Raw genomic sequence first — 16,431 nt, forward strand, 5'->3', positions numbered from 1 at the left:
ATTTGTGTGTGTGTGACCACTGGGTATGGGGGGTGGTGTGCTGGGGCTGGGATTCTGGGAGGATCAGGGGCATAGATTACTGGCGAGGGGCTTCTAGCTGTGACCCTCTCTCCACAGGGAGCCCCCATCTCAGACCACACCCTTGAGCTTGATCCTGAGCCTGACACACATTACTCCGGAGGTGAGCGGTCTGTGTGCTTGTGTGTGTCCTCTTGGCCTCCCTGATCTCTGTCCGCAGCGGCCGCATCATCCTGGCTTAGCCTCCTGCTCTGCTTTTTGTCTTTTGGCCTCCCTCCTTCTGGCTTTCTGCCCCCACTTCGCCTTGCATTCCCCTCCCCCCAGAGGAGGGAGGCCTCCTCTGGCTCCTGGTGAGCAAATAGCCTTCCGCTTCCAACCCGGGAGTGGGGGAGGGGCTGGGACGGGAAGGGTTAAAGCTTGGCTTTAGTGAAAGTTCAAGCCCTATTCTAAGATGCATCTTTTCCCTGGTAGGAGGTGGGGAGACTCTGTCCAGTTGCCCTGGAGGGCAAGGTAGATTTCCTGCTCATCCTAACTACTTCTTTCCCCTCAAGATGGCTTTGACCTCTATCTACTGGCTTAGTTAAAGCCAGGGTGGCTACAAGCCACTCTGGTTTCTGCTGCCCTAGCTCCATAGGCACAGCTCAGTCTCTCTCTCTTTTCTCTGCCTCCCTCCCCTCCTTCCTTACTTAGCAACAACTGTGTGAATTCACAACAAACACTCCTGTGGGCTCCTATCTGACCAGGGAAAGTTGGAGGAAGTTGGGGCAGGGAGGAGGGGCTTCTCCTGAACTGTCCTCAGGAGGGGGCCTTCTAGTCCCTACAACACCCCCACCCTTCTCCATGGAGGCTGATACCCCTCAGGAACAGGGAAGAGGTGGTCCTGCTTCCAACTCAGGCAGTGAAAAAAGCTGGGAGAAGTGAGCAGGTGTGGCTGAGCAGGTGGGAGGGAAGTAGGGCTTGGACTCCAGCCCTCCCAGGCGAGTTCCACTTGACCTTTGACCCCCAGCTGGGGCGTGAGAGCGACTGCCGACTTCTTTCTAACCTAGAGCATCTCTCAGCAGGGGCCCAGTGCTGTTGTTCTGGACCCTTGCCTTGTGACCTTGCTGACTGTTAGGGACCTGGATGGGTGAGGAGGTAACAGATTGGGGGTAGGTGAGAGTAGGGGAGGCCCAAGAACTTTGTCCTCTGGGAGCTCTGGCCAGGCAGGGCACTTGTGTAGAGGGGGCAGGGAGTGGAGCTCTCTTTGATCTCCCTTTGCAGGAACTGTGGACTCTATTACAGGACCTGGTACCTGTCAGGCTTGGAGGGAGGGTGTGTGGGATGAGGGCAAGGCCCAGACACTCACAGCAGTACTGAAATCATGCTACATCTGTATGTGCCATGGCTAAGAATCCATTCATTGGAGTGCTTGGCTTCCAATCTTCCCTCTTCTGATTGTGAACTGGGTGTCTTGGGCAAGCTACTTAATTTCCCTGTGCCTCCCTTTTCTTGCTTGTAAAAGTACTTTCAAGAGCTTGACCTGGCGGTGCGCTGTAGTTATAACTACTCCAGAGAGTGAGGTAGGAGGGACTACCTGACTCTAAGGGTTCAAGGTCAGCCTGGGTAACACAGCCAGCAGACCTCATCTCAAAGATAATAATAAAGAGTACTTTTTAGTAGAGATGTTTTGAGAATTAAATTAGATAATGTTCAATAAATGTTAGAAATTCTTTTCCTTGTTGTCAGTCAGAGCTCCTCACTGGAACTTCACCGCCCCAGTGACTTTAGGAGAGAAAGGGTTGATAGATGAGAGGGAGTGAGAGGGAGTGTGGGCATGGGGAAGAGACAGCCCTTCCAGCACATTGGACTCCTAGAACTCTTGTACCCTTCAATACCCACCTTCTTTGTGCCTCAGTTTCCCTACTGTTGGTCCCAGCTGACACCTTGATTGCAAGTTTCCTAGGTGGCCATGGGCCTGTGGAAGGACCTGGGGAGCTGAGGACTTTCCCCCTCCCAATCTCCCTGAACTTGCTCTTCTCAGGGCCAACCCCCCTCTGGTAGGCTGTTTGCTTGGTTCAGCTTCAGCGCCCCTCCCCATCGCCCATCCCCTGCTGCTCTGTTCTTTCACCAGTCTGAACAAGATATTCCACCCTTAAATGGCTTCAATGGTCACCTTCTCTCTTTCCTGGCCTAAAGGTCAGGGATCTTCCTTCAGGAGAAAAGGGCAGTGTGGAGCTGTGCCGTGGATGGCAGCTGTTAGGCCTGCTTCAGGTCTCAGGATCCCCAGGATTCCCTGCCCTGGGCATTTTCCCTGACTGTGGAAGGGCAGTGCCCAGGCCTATGATGTGTAGGCATGCTTGGCACCTGCTGGCCACAGATGGAAGGCATTCTCAAGCCCAGAAGGGGAGCAGGGTCATTTCAGCATCCCTGGTGTCTAGAGGATACTCCTCCCCAGAGTCCTTCCTAGGCTGCATGGGTGAGTGTGAGCAGTCTGCTTAGCCCTGTGTATCCTGGGGCAGAGACGAATGCTGAGTGCCTGGGTACCCAGGACTCCCAAAGGCCTCTGGGATGGGAGTGGGATACAGAGGGGCTGAGGCTTAGGAACTTCTGAGTGCGGGCCTCTGGAGTAGATGGGAGGACCACGGTGCCCCCAGAAGACAGAAGTTATGCAGACAGGTGGTTGGGATGTTCTGGGAATTAAGATGTGGCAGAAGTGCCTGGGATACCAGGCACTGGTCTGAGGCCTGGGCTTTGCTAGCAGGTGACTTTTTGACTTGGTACTAGGAGAGATGGCCAGAACACCTGACCTTCCTCCCTAACTCTTTCTGGGACAGAGGGGACCTCCCTCATTGTGGGGTGAAGGCTCATTTGTCTGGGCCATGCCTCACTGTTGAGCTGGCCATGCCTCCTGTGCCTAGCCTCTGGGCCTGTTCCTTGGGCAGGCTGGGGCTATTTTTGGGACCAGGCTGGGGCTCTGGGGCTGGTTTCAGATGTTCCAATGTGAACAGGAGAAAATGAGAACAGATGGCTGGAGGGTTCTGATCAGTGGGTCCTGCTGGGAGCAGGTTATTTTTAGGGCCTGGTTAACCCTTTAGGGGTTCATGGGCCACCCTAAGAGGCCTAGCCCTCTTGAGAAGAGAACATGTCTTCTCCCTGGGCCTCCTTTTCAAAAGTGTTTGGTCAATGGCCCTCCTCCACACTTAACTTCCTAACACTGTTAGTGTTTCCACCTAACACTGTAGGGTAGCTGCCAGAAGGGTCAGGCAGGAAGAAGGGCACTTGGTGGAGGGAATGCAGGCCCCTGTGGAAGGAAAATCCCCTTTCACTTGCCTCCTGGGGTTTTGAGACACAGACCTGAGGCTAAGAGAATGCACAGGTGCTCTCTGGGTTCATGCTGTGGGTTGGTGAGGCCAGGGATGCCCCAGAAGCATGGCAGTAGAGGGAGCTGGCTTCTTCAAGGAGGGCAGAGGAAAAGCCAAGTCTCTGTACTTGGTAATACTGATATGATGCCCATCCCCACTTATTTGAGTACTCAAAGGGCAAATAGCTGGATGACGTCTGCCTTCACCAAATGCACCTTCATGACATGTGCACATATTTGGGTGCCATGGCAGGAGATCAAGAAGGGGACATCAGGGCCAGAAGGAGTTTGTTGCCAGCTAGTAAGTGTTGGCATTCTGTTAGATAGCTTGCTGCAATTAGTTTACTTTGTAAAATTATTCTCATTTTGCAGGTGAACAAACTGAGGCTTAGAGGGACAAAGGCATGGGCAAGATCTCTTAGCTCAGAGGACATAGGTGTGATTGACACCCTGTCTGCCCAACTTCAAAGTTCTCACTCTGCTGCATCATGATACCTGCAGGGGTCCCATCCCCAGTCTTAAGGCTGTGGTGGGCACCAGACCTTTTCAGAAAGCAGGTTTATGGAATGGGTGTGGGGAAGGAGGCATGGGGGCAGGGACCCTGCCTGTCACTGCTCTCACAATCCCCTAAGCCCTTCTTGCCTGAGGGTGCCAGGACTGACACTAGAAACCCCATTTGGCCTTCCTGTCTCCCCTGCAGGAGGATCACAGGCACACATCCTGTCTCATCACCCCCACCCCACCCCCACCCGGGCCTGGTCCACATGGCACTGCTTCCTGGAGGGTCGTGGCAGACTGGATGTCAATGTGGGTTGTGCCCGATGGCCCTCTAGGTATTGCTGGTGCCAAGAGTTTGGGCCAGGCAGCCAAGGCGAGGGGGCTTGGAGGGGTGTGTCTGCCTCTGGCAGTACCTGAGGGAGAGAGCAGAGTGCAGCAGGCAGGCTTTGGGTGAGGTCCCGCCCCACGGGCGGCGCACTGGCTGTGCCAGCAGCCTGCCCGCACGCCACTCCTCCCACAATGGCCCCATTGTTCCCAGCAGCCAGGCAGTTTGGAGGAGGTTCCTAGGCCACCCCTACCCCCCTAAATAGGGGCCAGATTAACCCCTTGGAGGGCTGAGGCCAGGTGATGGCCTACCAGGAGCTGTACTGCTCATCTCTTCCTGTTCTTGGGAAGTCACTTGCTACCCACATGCACCCAGCAACGGGCCACCTCCTGAGATTGGGGTCTCCCACCAGGTAGAAGTATCACCTAGACCCTCTCACACCCCCTCTCCGGTACAGGTGCCAGGGGGCAGGAAGTGCCAGTGGAGTGGCTGGAGGAGACCAGATATATTTGGGCTGGTGGGGCTAATTCCAGCCACCACCGCCTGCCCTACTGGCTCCTGAGCTCCTTTCCTTCCTGTGAAACCAGAGCTGGGTTGGGCCTAGCTCAGGATTTCGGTGGATTTAAAGAGGCAGCACCATCCCTGCCAGTACTGCTTCCTCTCCCCCTCCCCAGGTAGGGTCCAGGGCAGGGAGACGGCTAGGGAGCTTTGAGCTCCTCCCTTGGCCTGGGCTAACCCCTGGCCCTGGCCTCTGTTGGGGTACCAGGCTTTTGGCACTCCTCTCTCCCAGAGCCTTGGGCGGGTGGGGTGGGCGGGGGTGGGCTGTGGTTTCCTGTGTTGGCTGTTTGTGCCTGGCCCAGAGTGCCCGCCGCCTGCCTGGGCTTCCTGCCCTGTCTTGTTTCCTTGTGCCCCCCGCCCCTCCCCACTCCTGGGGGAGAGAACAGCCAGGGATTGGGCAGCAGTCTTTGGGGGCACCCCACTGGTTACTTCCTAAGCCTGGCCACCTGGTAATGGCTGAAGGAGCCAAGAGTAGTGAGGTGACCTCAGGTCTGTCCAGGCAGTGCCACTTGAACCTGAAGCTCCAGAAGAGGTAGTGGTCTAGAATGGGCAGAACTGTCCTCCCCCAGGCACTCTATTCAAAGATCCCAAAGAGTCTTATGATCAGAAGACTTCATGGTCCAGCAGGGTTGGGGTTGCCTGACCTTACCCTGGGGATACAGGTGGGGTGGGGCTGGAAACTCCCAGGCAAAACCTCCCAAGCAAAAATCGCTGATTTGCATGGACTCCTTCAGCAGGGGGCGGAGAGAGGGGGATGTGGGGAGAGTTGCTAGGAACCAGGGCCAGGGGAAGGTCCCCCGAGACTGGAAGTTCCCATGTAGAGGGTCCCAGAGTAGCACCTTGGTCCTAGAGCAGATTTCCTGTGAGGCTGTGAATCCTTGACCTCCCCACCCGGCTGAGTCACCACCTCAGGAAGAGGAAGTGACCTGAGTGGTGGAGGAGAGCTTCTAAGGACCAGAGAGAGTCCTGACACCAAGGAGAAAGGGCCCTTGGGACCTGATTATCTTGGGGCTGAATCTCCCTGAGCCAGAGGTCGATATCACCCCTCTGCCTCCAGCAGGGACCTGTCTTTCTACCCATCACAGGGTTTCCTAGTGCTCATTTTCCTTTCTAGAGGTGCCTGACCACTGCATCTGGGAACATGGGTCCCCCCAAAGGATTTACTCACTGCCTGTTTTTTCTTTTACTTTGGCAGTGTTGGGATTGAACCCAGGACCTCACACATGCTGGGGAGGTGCTCTGTCATAGAGATACATCCTCACTCTGGGGTGTTTTTTGTTTTTTGGGTTTTTTTTGTGGTGTAGTGTTTGAACTCAGGGCTTGCTAGCAGGCACTCTACAACTTCAGTTACTTCACCAGCCCTTTTTGTTGTTGTTGTTGGGTATTTTAGAATTAGGGTCCAGAGAACTATTTCCCCCGCTGGCTTCAAACCGAAAGCCCCCTGATCTCTGCCTCCCAAGTAGTCTAGAATTACAAGCATGGGCCACCAATGCCCGGTGGGACTGGGGTTTGAACTCAGGGCTTCTTGCTTGCAAAGCAGGCACTCTACTGCTTGACCCACACCTCCAGTCCATTCTGCTTTTGTTACTTCAGGAGATGGAGTCTCCCAAAGTATGTTCCCAGGTTGATTCTGAACTTCAGTCCTTCTGATCTCAGCCTCCCAAGTAACTAGGATTACAGGAATGATGAGCCACCTGGGCCCAGCATCCCTGGGGTGCTTTTGAGCCCAGCAATGAGACTGGTGGGCTATGCTGGTCAACTAAGCATAGGCTTCCACTGTGGGAACAGGCAGGTTGCGGCTGGGTGTTTGAATGCCTACCCTACCTGGGGCAGCTGTGTTGAGCAGAGCTGATATGTAACTCCTGTAGGCTCTGGGCACAGAACCTTTCCTGTTTGTCTCTTCCAGCTGGGTCAGGCTTACTTTAACCTTTATGCTGCTATAAGCTGCTGGCTCCTCACCCCTATGTAATTAATGTAGTGGGTGCCAATGATTTTAGGAACTTTCTTTTCTCTCTCTCTCTCTCTCTTTTTGTGGTTCTGGGGCTTGAACTTAGGGCCTATGCCTTGAGCCACTCTACCAGCAGTTGTTTTGTGAAGGGTTTTTTCAGGATAGGGTCTCGTGGAACTGTTTGCCTGGGCTGGCTTCAAACCACAACCCTCCTGACTTCTGCCTCCTGAGTAGCTAGGATTACAGGCATGAGCCACTGGCGCCCTGCCTCTCTCTTTTTGAGACCTGTCTCACTATGTAGCCCAGGCTGGCCTCGAATTCTCTCAATCCCCCTTCCTTATCTCCCAGTGCTGGGGCCACCATACCCCAGCTTCAGGTTCTTTGTTTCAGCCACCTTGCCCCAGGCACATTCTCTTGGGTATGCTCACGGCATTTCACTCAGGTGACTCGCACCTGCTCCCTGTTTGTGAGCACATGTCACGTCTCCCCACCCTACCCTGTGAGCGCCATGTTCCCAGAGTTCCATCTCTTTCCTTTCATACATCTCAGGAGCTCCTGGCCTGGTGCTAGGAAGTTTTCTTCACTCTGTGCTTAAAACTGCCCGGCCAGGAGTTAGCCCGCCTGCCTCCCATGGCCTGGCCTTCCAGGTGTCTTCTGTGGCTGAGTGTGTAGAGGAGGAGGGGTCTTTGGGAGCTGGGGCCCACTCCTGAGGGACAGAAGGGAGAGGTGTGAGATGGGAAAGTCCTGACTCATCCATGCTTGACTCAGCTTGCCCTGCGGCTGGGTGGGAGCAGGGGGTGGAGTCCTGGTGGGGGGGGCAGCGGCTCTAAGATTCTTTTGGGGAGGAGCCTTGGCCTCACTGGGGCCACTGCAGAGCACTACTTTCCAAACAGCCCCTTCCCAAATTATTATGGGGGGGGAGTGGGAAGGGGACACAGGGGCTGGGCAGCAGCTGGAATGTGAGAAGCCCACATATCTGCGGTGGGAACACATGAGCAGCCATGGCTCCAAGGTGACACTGCAGTACCTGGAATGAGGGTCTTGGCCCCGCACATGCTGTCAGGTGACCCAAGGGCACACAGCTTCCTTTTCCCAGACCTGTTTCCTCATTGTGAAATAGGTTAGCTAGCTTGAAAATCAGCCAGGGATGAAGGTGAGAGCCTTAGATGCATGATAGCCATGGGCTCCGCCCCTCTGTCCAGGTGTCCCAAGTGACTCCTGCCTCTGCTCCTGATCCTGGTTGTGATGCAGGAGATGGAGGTGGCAGGCCAGGCCCCACTGGACTTTGGAACCTTTTCTTGAGAAGCCTTCCTCCCTAGAGACCGATCTGGAGTGGGGAAGGTCAATGTGTCCTGGGGTTAAGTTAGGGTTAGACTTCCACAGGATGTCACCTCGGGCTCTGTCACCCTGTGGTCTCTGCCCAGCAGCTCTTCAGGGAGCAGCGGGATTGTGCACGGGTGTGTCTGGCTTGGACCTGTCATGGGGAGGAAGCTCCTGGGCCCAAGTCTCCTCCCCTTCCCTCCCCCACCCTTTACCGGGATCTGCAGCTGGGTGGGAGGGGACAGAGCAGGGGGCAGCTGGGTGAGGCGTCTGTTTGTGTAAGTCTGTCTGTTGGTGTATCTATGGCCTCGTGTACGTGTTTCTTTGTGACTGTCGAGCTCAACTTTCTATGGCTCTCTTGTGGCCGGGACTCAGTCTTCTCATCTGCTCAATGAGTCGGCCAGCTCCTGCTCAGCCTGCTGGCCACCCGGCGTCTGCGCGCCCCAGGCTGGTCGGCAGCGCTTGCTGGGGCCCGCGCTGCCCTGGAGGTCCCGCACACTACCACGCGCCTCTAGTTTCCTGGGCTCCGTGCGTGTCTTTGTCTCCCTGTCCACGTGTGAGCTGTGAGTGTGTGAGTCAGAGTTCGGGTGCTTGTGAGTCTCCGAGCCCCAGTCCGCCAGGCCCTGCCGCTGTGCCTCTGCCCGGCCGGCGTGCGCCCACCCTCTCGCGGGACTCGTCCGTGTGTCTGTCTGCGTGCGCGGGATCGAAGAACCACGCTACAGCCCTGTCCCGCCTCCCGCTCGCTCACTCGCTCGTTCGCTGCCTCGCTGGCTCTGTCGCTCGCTCACTCGCTCTGCCTCTTCGCTCGGGCTCTGCCGAAGGGGGCGGGGTGGGGGTGCAGGGCGGGGGGAGGGGAGGCTCCTGCATTCTTGCGGTCGGGGAGGAATCTGAGCCAGCGTTACTGGTCTCCAGAAGAGCCCAGCTGCAGCCCCGGGGCCCCGCCAGGCCTCTTGCTGCCCGCCCGGGCCTGCCGGGATGGGCACGGGCTAGGCCTGGAGCTGGGGGCGGGGCGGGGCATTGCTCCTACCCCGGCCTCTAGGTGGCTGCAGCGCCCCGGGGCAGGGCACAGCGCTGGGGTGGGGCCTGAGGGATTCCCAAACCCTGGGTAAGGGGCGTGTCAGACAGTGGGGAGTCCCCAAGGGGGCCAGAGCAGACCTCGCTGCTACCCCTCCCCACCGAGCACCTTTGCAACCTAACCTATTACTGGATTCTACATCTGAAGCCCTCCATGGGTAGAGGGCTTGCTAGAGACTGCAAGCTCTCTAAGGACACGATGCGGGAGGGATGGGGACAGGACTGGCTTTTAGGATCGAGACCCCATCTCACAGGCTTCCCTTTCTTATCCTACCCTACCCTATTAGTCCTAGGGCTGTTGGGTCCTCCCCTTTCCCTTGCCCCTTAAGCCCCCCTCCCCAAGTCACAAGTTTTCTCTTTGGGGCTTGTTGCTGCAGTCCGTGCTCCAGTACCGAGTACCTGGCTGGGCCCTGGGCACGCACAGGGGCCGTAGCCCCACTGTGTGTGGGAGCCATGAGGATCCTGGCTAACAAGACAAGGTGTGTGGGTGTCCTGGAGGGTGGGATGTGTGTGTGGAGATGGGGTAGGGAAGGGCCCATGGTGACAGGATCCTGCTGTGCTGCTTGGAGAAAGAACAGTGCCCCTGGACACCTGGCTCCCAGGCCATCCGGGGCTAAAAGGCGGGTAGAGTGGGAAGTCTTGGTCCAGGCAGGAACAGCTGCCAGCCTTAGCACCTGGGCCCAGGGGGCAGAGGGGACTGGTAGTTAGTTATGCCATCTGTTTCTGGTCCCTTCTAGCTCTTCCCTCCTAAAACCGTTAGAAAAGACCCCCACCATCCTAAAGTGGGGTCTCATGACGCCCTCTGGCCTCGGTGCCAGTGTTGGGGTGGGAGCTGCTTTCCTCCTCCCCCAGGAGAAGCGGGCAGACAGGGCCAGGCGGCAGCAGCAGGACAGCAGAGCTGAAATAAATCTGAGCTGGTGTGGAATGAGGGGGGATAAATATCCTCTCCCGTGATGTGATCTTTCCAGCGGCTATTAATAGGTCCCCGGGGAGGGGGAGGCGGTGGGGGGAGCGGGCTGGAGCTTAAAGGGCCCGCAGCCTAGGTTGCAGAAATCCTTGGCTTCAAGCTGCTTGATGTACCGCTCCCCTCCCCCCTGCTCCTGCCTGTCTGCAGGGCCTGGTGGTCCACCCTCTTCAGGCCTTTCCCTCAGGGTCTGGGGAGCCGTCTGGACTAGAGGGTACCACTCTTGAGTGTGCTTACCCGCCCCCCCCTTCCCCTGGGAAATAGGGCTGCATGAGCAGTGACTCACAGGTCCTGTGGCCCATCTCTGCTGGTGTTGGGACATATGGGAGTTGAGGTTTAGGACCATGGAAGAAGTCTGAAGAAGCACACCCCTAAGTGAGGGTGCTAAGTCCTAGTCAGGTGCTAGAGGGGAGGGGTTACCAGGGAATCTTGCAGTTTTATGGATATTAGGGCTGGGGTGGGCAGATCTGTCAATGCAAGACCCTGGTTTCTGTTTGAATTGGAGGGTTTAGGGAATGGGGGGGGAGTTGCCCCATCTCTACTCCCAAATATGGACTGAAGCATCAGCACCTGTCTGAGAAGACATGCAGTGAGGTAGAGGATAGCAGGTAGTTTCTGCAGATGCTATTCAGTCACCCTCCCCTCCACCATTAGGTGAGGCAGGATGGGGCAGTTAAAGTCCCGGCAGGTTTATCCTCTAGCAATGTTAACCCTTCATGTCTTTCCTACCTTCTCCCAGGTTACCCCACCCCAGGAGGAGAGAAGCTCCAGGGAGCCCGCCGCTGTCCCCCCGCGGCCACTGCCCCCCTGCCCCAGCCAAGCCAATGCACCCCGAAAATAAATTGACCAATCATGGCAAGACAGGGAATGGCGGGGCCCAATCCCAGCACCAGAATGTGAACCAAGGACCCACCTGCAACCTGGGCTCCAAGGGCGTGGGGGCGGGGAGCCATGGGGCCAAGGCCAACCAGATCTCACCTAGCAACTCAAGTCTGAAGAACCCCCAGGCAGGGGTGCCCCCTTTCAGCTCGCTCAAGGGCAAGGTGAAGCGAGAGCGGAGTGTGTCGGTGGACTCTGGAGAGCAGCGTGAGGCTGGGACCCCATCCTTGGACTCAGAGGCCAAAGGTACCCCATTTCCTTATCCCCCCAAGACTTTAGCATCAGCCACAGCCCAAGATCCAAATTTGCCTGGAGACCGTTTTTTCTGTCTGCCTTGCTCAATCCTTATCCCCTGGTCCTCTCCTGCATTTATGCATGGACACCTCCCTCTTATCCCCATCCCATTGGCAGTCAGGTCACAGGATTGGGCTTGGCTAGGGTGCCACCCATGGAAGGACCACACAGAGTGATGGGTCTTCTGCTCTTATTGCCCCCTCCCTTCCCACGGGAGAGAGGGAGGTACCCTGGGGTGAGGAGTGGACTCACACACCTCCCCTGAGCCTCTTGGTATCCTGGCTGGTGGGAGCCTTTTGGGAACAGGCACTGGAGCCTGGAAGAGTCACAGCAGCTTCCCCCTCCCCCCCCCCAGCCCTAATTAGAACCAGTTGTGGTTGGGGATTATGCTATGCTTGGTATTGGGGTGGGGGGGAGGGGAGACAGGCAGCCTGGGCTGGAGAGAGAAATCAGAAACAAATGGTGGTGTGGTGGGGGCCAAGGATTGGCTAAGTGCCTACCATGGCCTGGGCAGTGCCCTCTGGGGTGGGGCATCTTGGAGAATGGGCCTGGGAGGGACTCTGGGTATGTGAGGACAGGGCCTGTGGGCACTCATTCCTGCCTGCCTGCGTCCTGCCTGGGCAGAGGTGGCACCTCGAAGTAAGAGGCGGTGTGTGCTGGAGCGGAAGCAGCCATATAGCGGGGACGAGTGGTGCTCTGGACCTGACAGCGAGGAGGACGACAAGCCCATTGCGGCCACCCACAGTGAGTGCCCATTGATGCCAGGGTGCTGTGGCCCATGGTGCCTGCTGGGGATGGCTGCCCTGAGGGAGCTCCCTCACCTAGGGCCTGAAGGGGACCAAGAGTACAAGAAGTAACAAAGACCAGGAGCTCAGGCTCTTTATCTCCTGTCCCATCTCTCAGACTCTGTCCTTCCTTGTATGGTGACAGGCTAGCCCTTATCTTCTGGGTGTTCAGTGACCCCTTTTCTCTAAGGACCAGGGTGAGATGGGGTTCTCTCAGGTGGCCTCTTGCCTAGCCACACCACCTACACCTCTTCCACGAATGCCTGGCCTATGCTGCCACCTACTGGTCATCAGAGGAAGGGTGGGAAAGTCCAGCCTCCCTTGGAGACGAACAGTTGGCTCCACTGCTCAAAGCTATGCTAAGTCTGGGTGTGAACTGACACTTGGTTGCCACTCTGGTGCCCTTCTCTGACCTCCAGTTGACTCTTGGCAAGTGCCCAGTGTGTCTCACAGGGATAATGCGCACTCTTACTTAATTGATCAGTGGACCCTCTGTGAGTGATAGGGCAGAACCCCCTCCCCTTGGGAAGCCTGTGCACATTTCTTTAGGGTTTCCCTTCAGAGCTTCCATCTGTGACAACTTAATGCGTAAGAAACTGGCTAGAGGATGTTTGTTTGTGAAGTTCTTGAAGTCCACATAGAACTTCCATAGAAGGAAGAAAGAAAAAAAGTATTTACTCCTTACTCTGTTTAATCCTTTCACTAGCCCTGTAAGGTGGGTGTTATGATGCCTTTTGCAGAGGAGGAAGCAGTCAGTGGAATGAGTGGACTATGCTGGGGAGGGTCCCATATGGAAACCTCTATAGCTGACGGGGGCGTCAAAGGCCATCCAGTTCTAGGTCCCCTCCCTGCCTCCATAGGACTGAGTGGTGGCCCACAGTCTTTGGCTGAGTGCTTCAGAGATAGAACCCATCACTACTTCCTGGACAGGAGCCCCTACTATCCCTAATTTACTTCTGAAACATTAGTGTACACCATTGTAGAAACTTTGGAAGATGCAGGGAGATAAAAGAAGAAATTGCTAAGATCCTATGACCAACCACTTTGACTATGTTAGATGTATTGCCGTTCAGTTCTTGCATTTGCTAGGCAGGCAGGTGCTCTGCCACGTGTAACACACTTGCTTAGTGTCAGCTTTTATTGTTATCATTGTATTGGAAAGATCCTTTTTAAAATAAATCTTGCTTCCCTCCCCATGACTTGTATTCAACAGCGTGTTGCATGCTTTTAGTTTGTACCTTTTCCAGGGCAGTCCTCACACACTGAGGCCAGCTCTCAAGTCGCTCCAAACTTCTGGCTTTGCTCTTCTATGTAAAATTCAGGAGACAGAGTCCAGAGCAGGGCTATTTTGGGGGTGAATCAGTCAGAGGTTTATCCAAAGAGGGGAGCCTGACGTTGCACCTGGGAAAGCAACTGCCCTTGTGTTTCCTGAGAATGCTGTCACTTACTGTCTGCAGGCAGGTGCTGTGATTTGTGTTTCTTGGCATTGGGAATGGCTCCACCCCCTCACCTAGACCCACTGATGACCAGTTGGGGATCTTTCTAGGCTAGAACTTAGAGACAAGTTTGTGACCATGGAGCAAAATGTTTGGTGCTTCTATGGCTGGTATTTTCTGGGAGTGTTCCCAGTATGTCAATCAGCCTCCGATACTGTGAAATAGATATTTTGGTCTTGCTCTGTTTCCTGGCACACAACTCCTAAAATCCTGGGCATCTCTGAAGTGATGTGTCCTCTTGTATGGTACAAGCTGGCAGCTTCTGGATGGGGACTGGTCACTGGAAAGACCTAAGCAGGATCCACCCCCACTGGGGAGGGGAGAGGGGCTAAAGGTTGGGTTGAGTGATTTAAGCAGGCATGCCTAATGAAGGTTCCATATAAATCTGGACTTTGTTTTTTTTTTTTTTTTTTTTTGGGTAAAAATATATTTCCCCTGCTTTATGTCTTGGCACTAGTGATATATGCATAGATTACCTGTTCACCACTCTCTACCATAACAGACACCAAATTACCCAGCAGGCTGCTGAGTGAGTACTTCCATACTTGAAGAAATGATATGCTTCACATCAATACAATTATCTTAGTTCATAAAAAAGACAACTGTCTAACATGCAGTTTACATTTATGACAATTCTGCATTAACACTGAAAGTAGATTACACAACAGTTTTAGAAAACACATCGGTTATTTTCAAACAGCAAAATGACAAGGTTCTACAACTACAGTTTAAGGCATATCAGCATATTTTAAAATCAAGAAATAGACAAAGTTCTAATGCTGTTCACAGCTTAAATTTCAGTTTATTTTTTAAAAATTCCCTTCATACCTACATACAAACTAAACTTTGTAGGTCATAATTCCCACTAAGAAGTCATCACATATGTGTCCTGCCAATAAATCTGGACTTTGGGGAGTTCCAGATAGCCGAACATGTAGAGGTCCCCAGGGGGTGGCATGCCAGCAGAGGGCCCAGATGCTCCCCAACTCTTCCCTTGTGCCTTGTCCTGTGCATGTCCTTATCCTTATCCTTTGTTGTATCCTCTGTCGTAGACTAGTAAATGACAGTGGAGTGTTTCCCAGGGTTCTGTGGGCTGTTCTAGCATATTAGTACAATCTGAGGAGTGGGTCCTGGGAACCCTGATGCATAGGCCATTTATACCTAGAACAACCTGGGGCCTGAAAGTGGGGGTGACAGGAGTATTGTGGGCTTGAGTCCTCAACCGGTGGTATCCCACGCTGTCTCCAGGCAGATAAAGTCAGAGTTGAATTGAATTAGAGGACACCAGGTGGAATTGATTGATTGATTGTTGGTGGGGGGAAGTCCTCATATGCTTCCTGCACAGAAGTCTGTTGATTGTTGTGTGAGAGGAGAGCAAAAATTGTTTGTTTGTTTTTTTTTCTACATAGCCTTTCAAAAGCTGTTATTCAAATTAATTTTTTTTTTTCCTTTGGTGGTACTAGGGTTTGAACTCATAGCCTCGTGCTTGCTAGGCAGGCACTCTACCATTTGAGCCAATCTGCCAGCACTTTTTTTGGGTTGGGTATTTTTGAGCTAGGGTCTTGCCAACTATTTGTCCATGCTGGCTTCAAACAGCAATCCTCCTTCTGAGTAGGATTACAGGTCTGTTTTTCCTTTGTGACATAGTAAATGTATTTCTTTGACCTGCCCCCTGTGGGGTTGGGCAGGAGGGTAGCAGCTCTGTTTGGTAGATGAACAAATTGAAGCTTAGACAGATGAAGTGTCTTATTAATAAAAATCACCAGGTCAGTTAGTGGTGGGGTTGAAAGTGGTGGGGGTGAAAAGCCGTTCATGGCTTGAATCATCAATTGTGCAGCCTCTGCCTTCTCCCTGCTGGGGTCACTAGTCAATAGATGCATATACAGACCACAGCAAGGGGTCAGCGCAGAGCTAAGCTGGGATTTGGGTTCCAATCCCGGCTTTGCATTAGCTGCATGTGTAGCCTTACGTGAGTTACTGCATCCCTGCCAGGTTTATTTCCTCCTCTGTAAACTATAGTATGATGCCTTCCTCCCAGGGATGTGCTTATGACATGAAAACCACCTTTACCAGTCTCCGGTGGAACTCCAGGCATGTGGGAGTCTGTTGGCCAGGGCCACATTTCCCCTCCCTCCTCTCCTCATGGTCACCACTTTTGCCATCCTGGGCAAAGACTGGTCCAGAGCAGGTCAGGGTGGGAGCCAGACTGGTGAAGACACCAGATTGCAGTATAAAATGACCCTGCTGGCACGGGCTGTGAGGCAGTGCGCATCCCTGGGCTGAGGAGGGGTGGCACCAGCTGGTTCTCCTTCCAGCATCTGGGCTACTTACGCACTTTCACTGTCCTCTCTTTTACAGATTGTAATGTAGCAGACCCAGCCATGACGGCCCCACAGCTGGGTCCCAGCCAAACTGCCCAACTGCCTCTCAGTGAGAGCAGTGCACCAGGCCCCCCACATGGCCCCCCACCAGGCCTTCGACCAGATGCCCCTGGGGGTGGGGGCGGGGGCGTCTCTGGAAAGTCTTCCTCACAGTTTGTGTATGTCTTCACCACCCACCTGGCGAACACGTAAGTGCCTTGGAGTACTGTCTGCCTGCACCCTCGCTGGGGGGCCCAGTAGTGTGTGCAGGGGTAAGGGAATGGGTGATGATGGGCTCCCTCCTTCCTGCCTCTGAGCTGCCTGTAACTAACCCCTTGTTCAGGGCTGCCGAGGCAGTGCTGCAGGGCCGGGCAGACTCCATCCTTGCCTACCACCAGCAGAACGTACCCCGGGCCAAGCTGGACCAGGTGAGTGTGGTACCCTTGCCTGGCTCCGAGTGGGTTGGGATATCCCCTTGTCTGTCCCACATTCTGCCTTTGTCCTTCTGCAGGCCCCCAAAGTGCCACCCACCCCAGAAGATGGGTTGGGATATCCCCTTCCCTGTCTCTTAC

The 16,431-nt window shown here is 54.7% G+C and overlaps 1 protein-coding gene across 7 annotated transcripts in view; it reads left to right on the plus strand.

Moving 5' to 3' along the window:
* Positions 1 to 16,431, plus strand: part of Bcl9l (BCL9 like) — a 29,711-nt gene that overhangs the window by 6,977 nt on the left and 6,303 nt on the right. For 2 of the 7 annotated variants that reach the window (XM_020165070.2, XM_074066593.1), the window contains exons 2-7: positions 118 to 181; positions 9,459 to 9,560; positions 10,785 to 11,170; positions 11,843 to 11,962; positions 15,858 to 16,068; positions 16,203 to 16,287. In XM_020165070.2, coding sequence (XP_020020659.1) covers positions 9,535 to 9,560; positions 10,785 to 11,170; positions 11,843 to 11,962; positions 15,858 to 16,068; positions 16,203 to 16,287 — 828 coding nt within the window. In that variant the 5' untranslated portion in view covers positions 118 to 181; positions 9,459 to 9,534. Of the gene's footprint in view, positions 1 to 117; positions 182 to 7,599; positions 8,286 to 9,458; positions 9,561 to 10,784; positions 11,171 to 11,842; positions 11,963 to 15,857; positions 16,069 to 16,202; positions 16,288 to 16,431 lie in introns of those variants that run through there. The other 5 variants (XM_020165069.2, XM_020165068.2, XM_074066595.1 and 2 more) reach the window with 5 other exon arrangements.

Source organism: Castor canadensis, chromosome 2, assembly GCF_047511655.1.
Source record: "Castor canadensis chromosome 2, mCasCan1.hap1v2, whole genome shotgun sequence".
Classification (NCBI taxonomy): domain Eukaryota; kingdom Metazoa; phylum Chordata; class Mammalia; order Rodentia; family Castoridae; genus Castor; species Castor canadensis.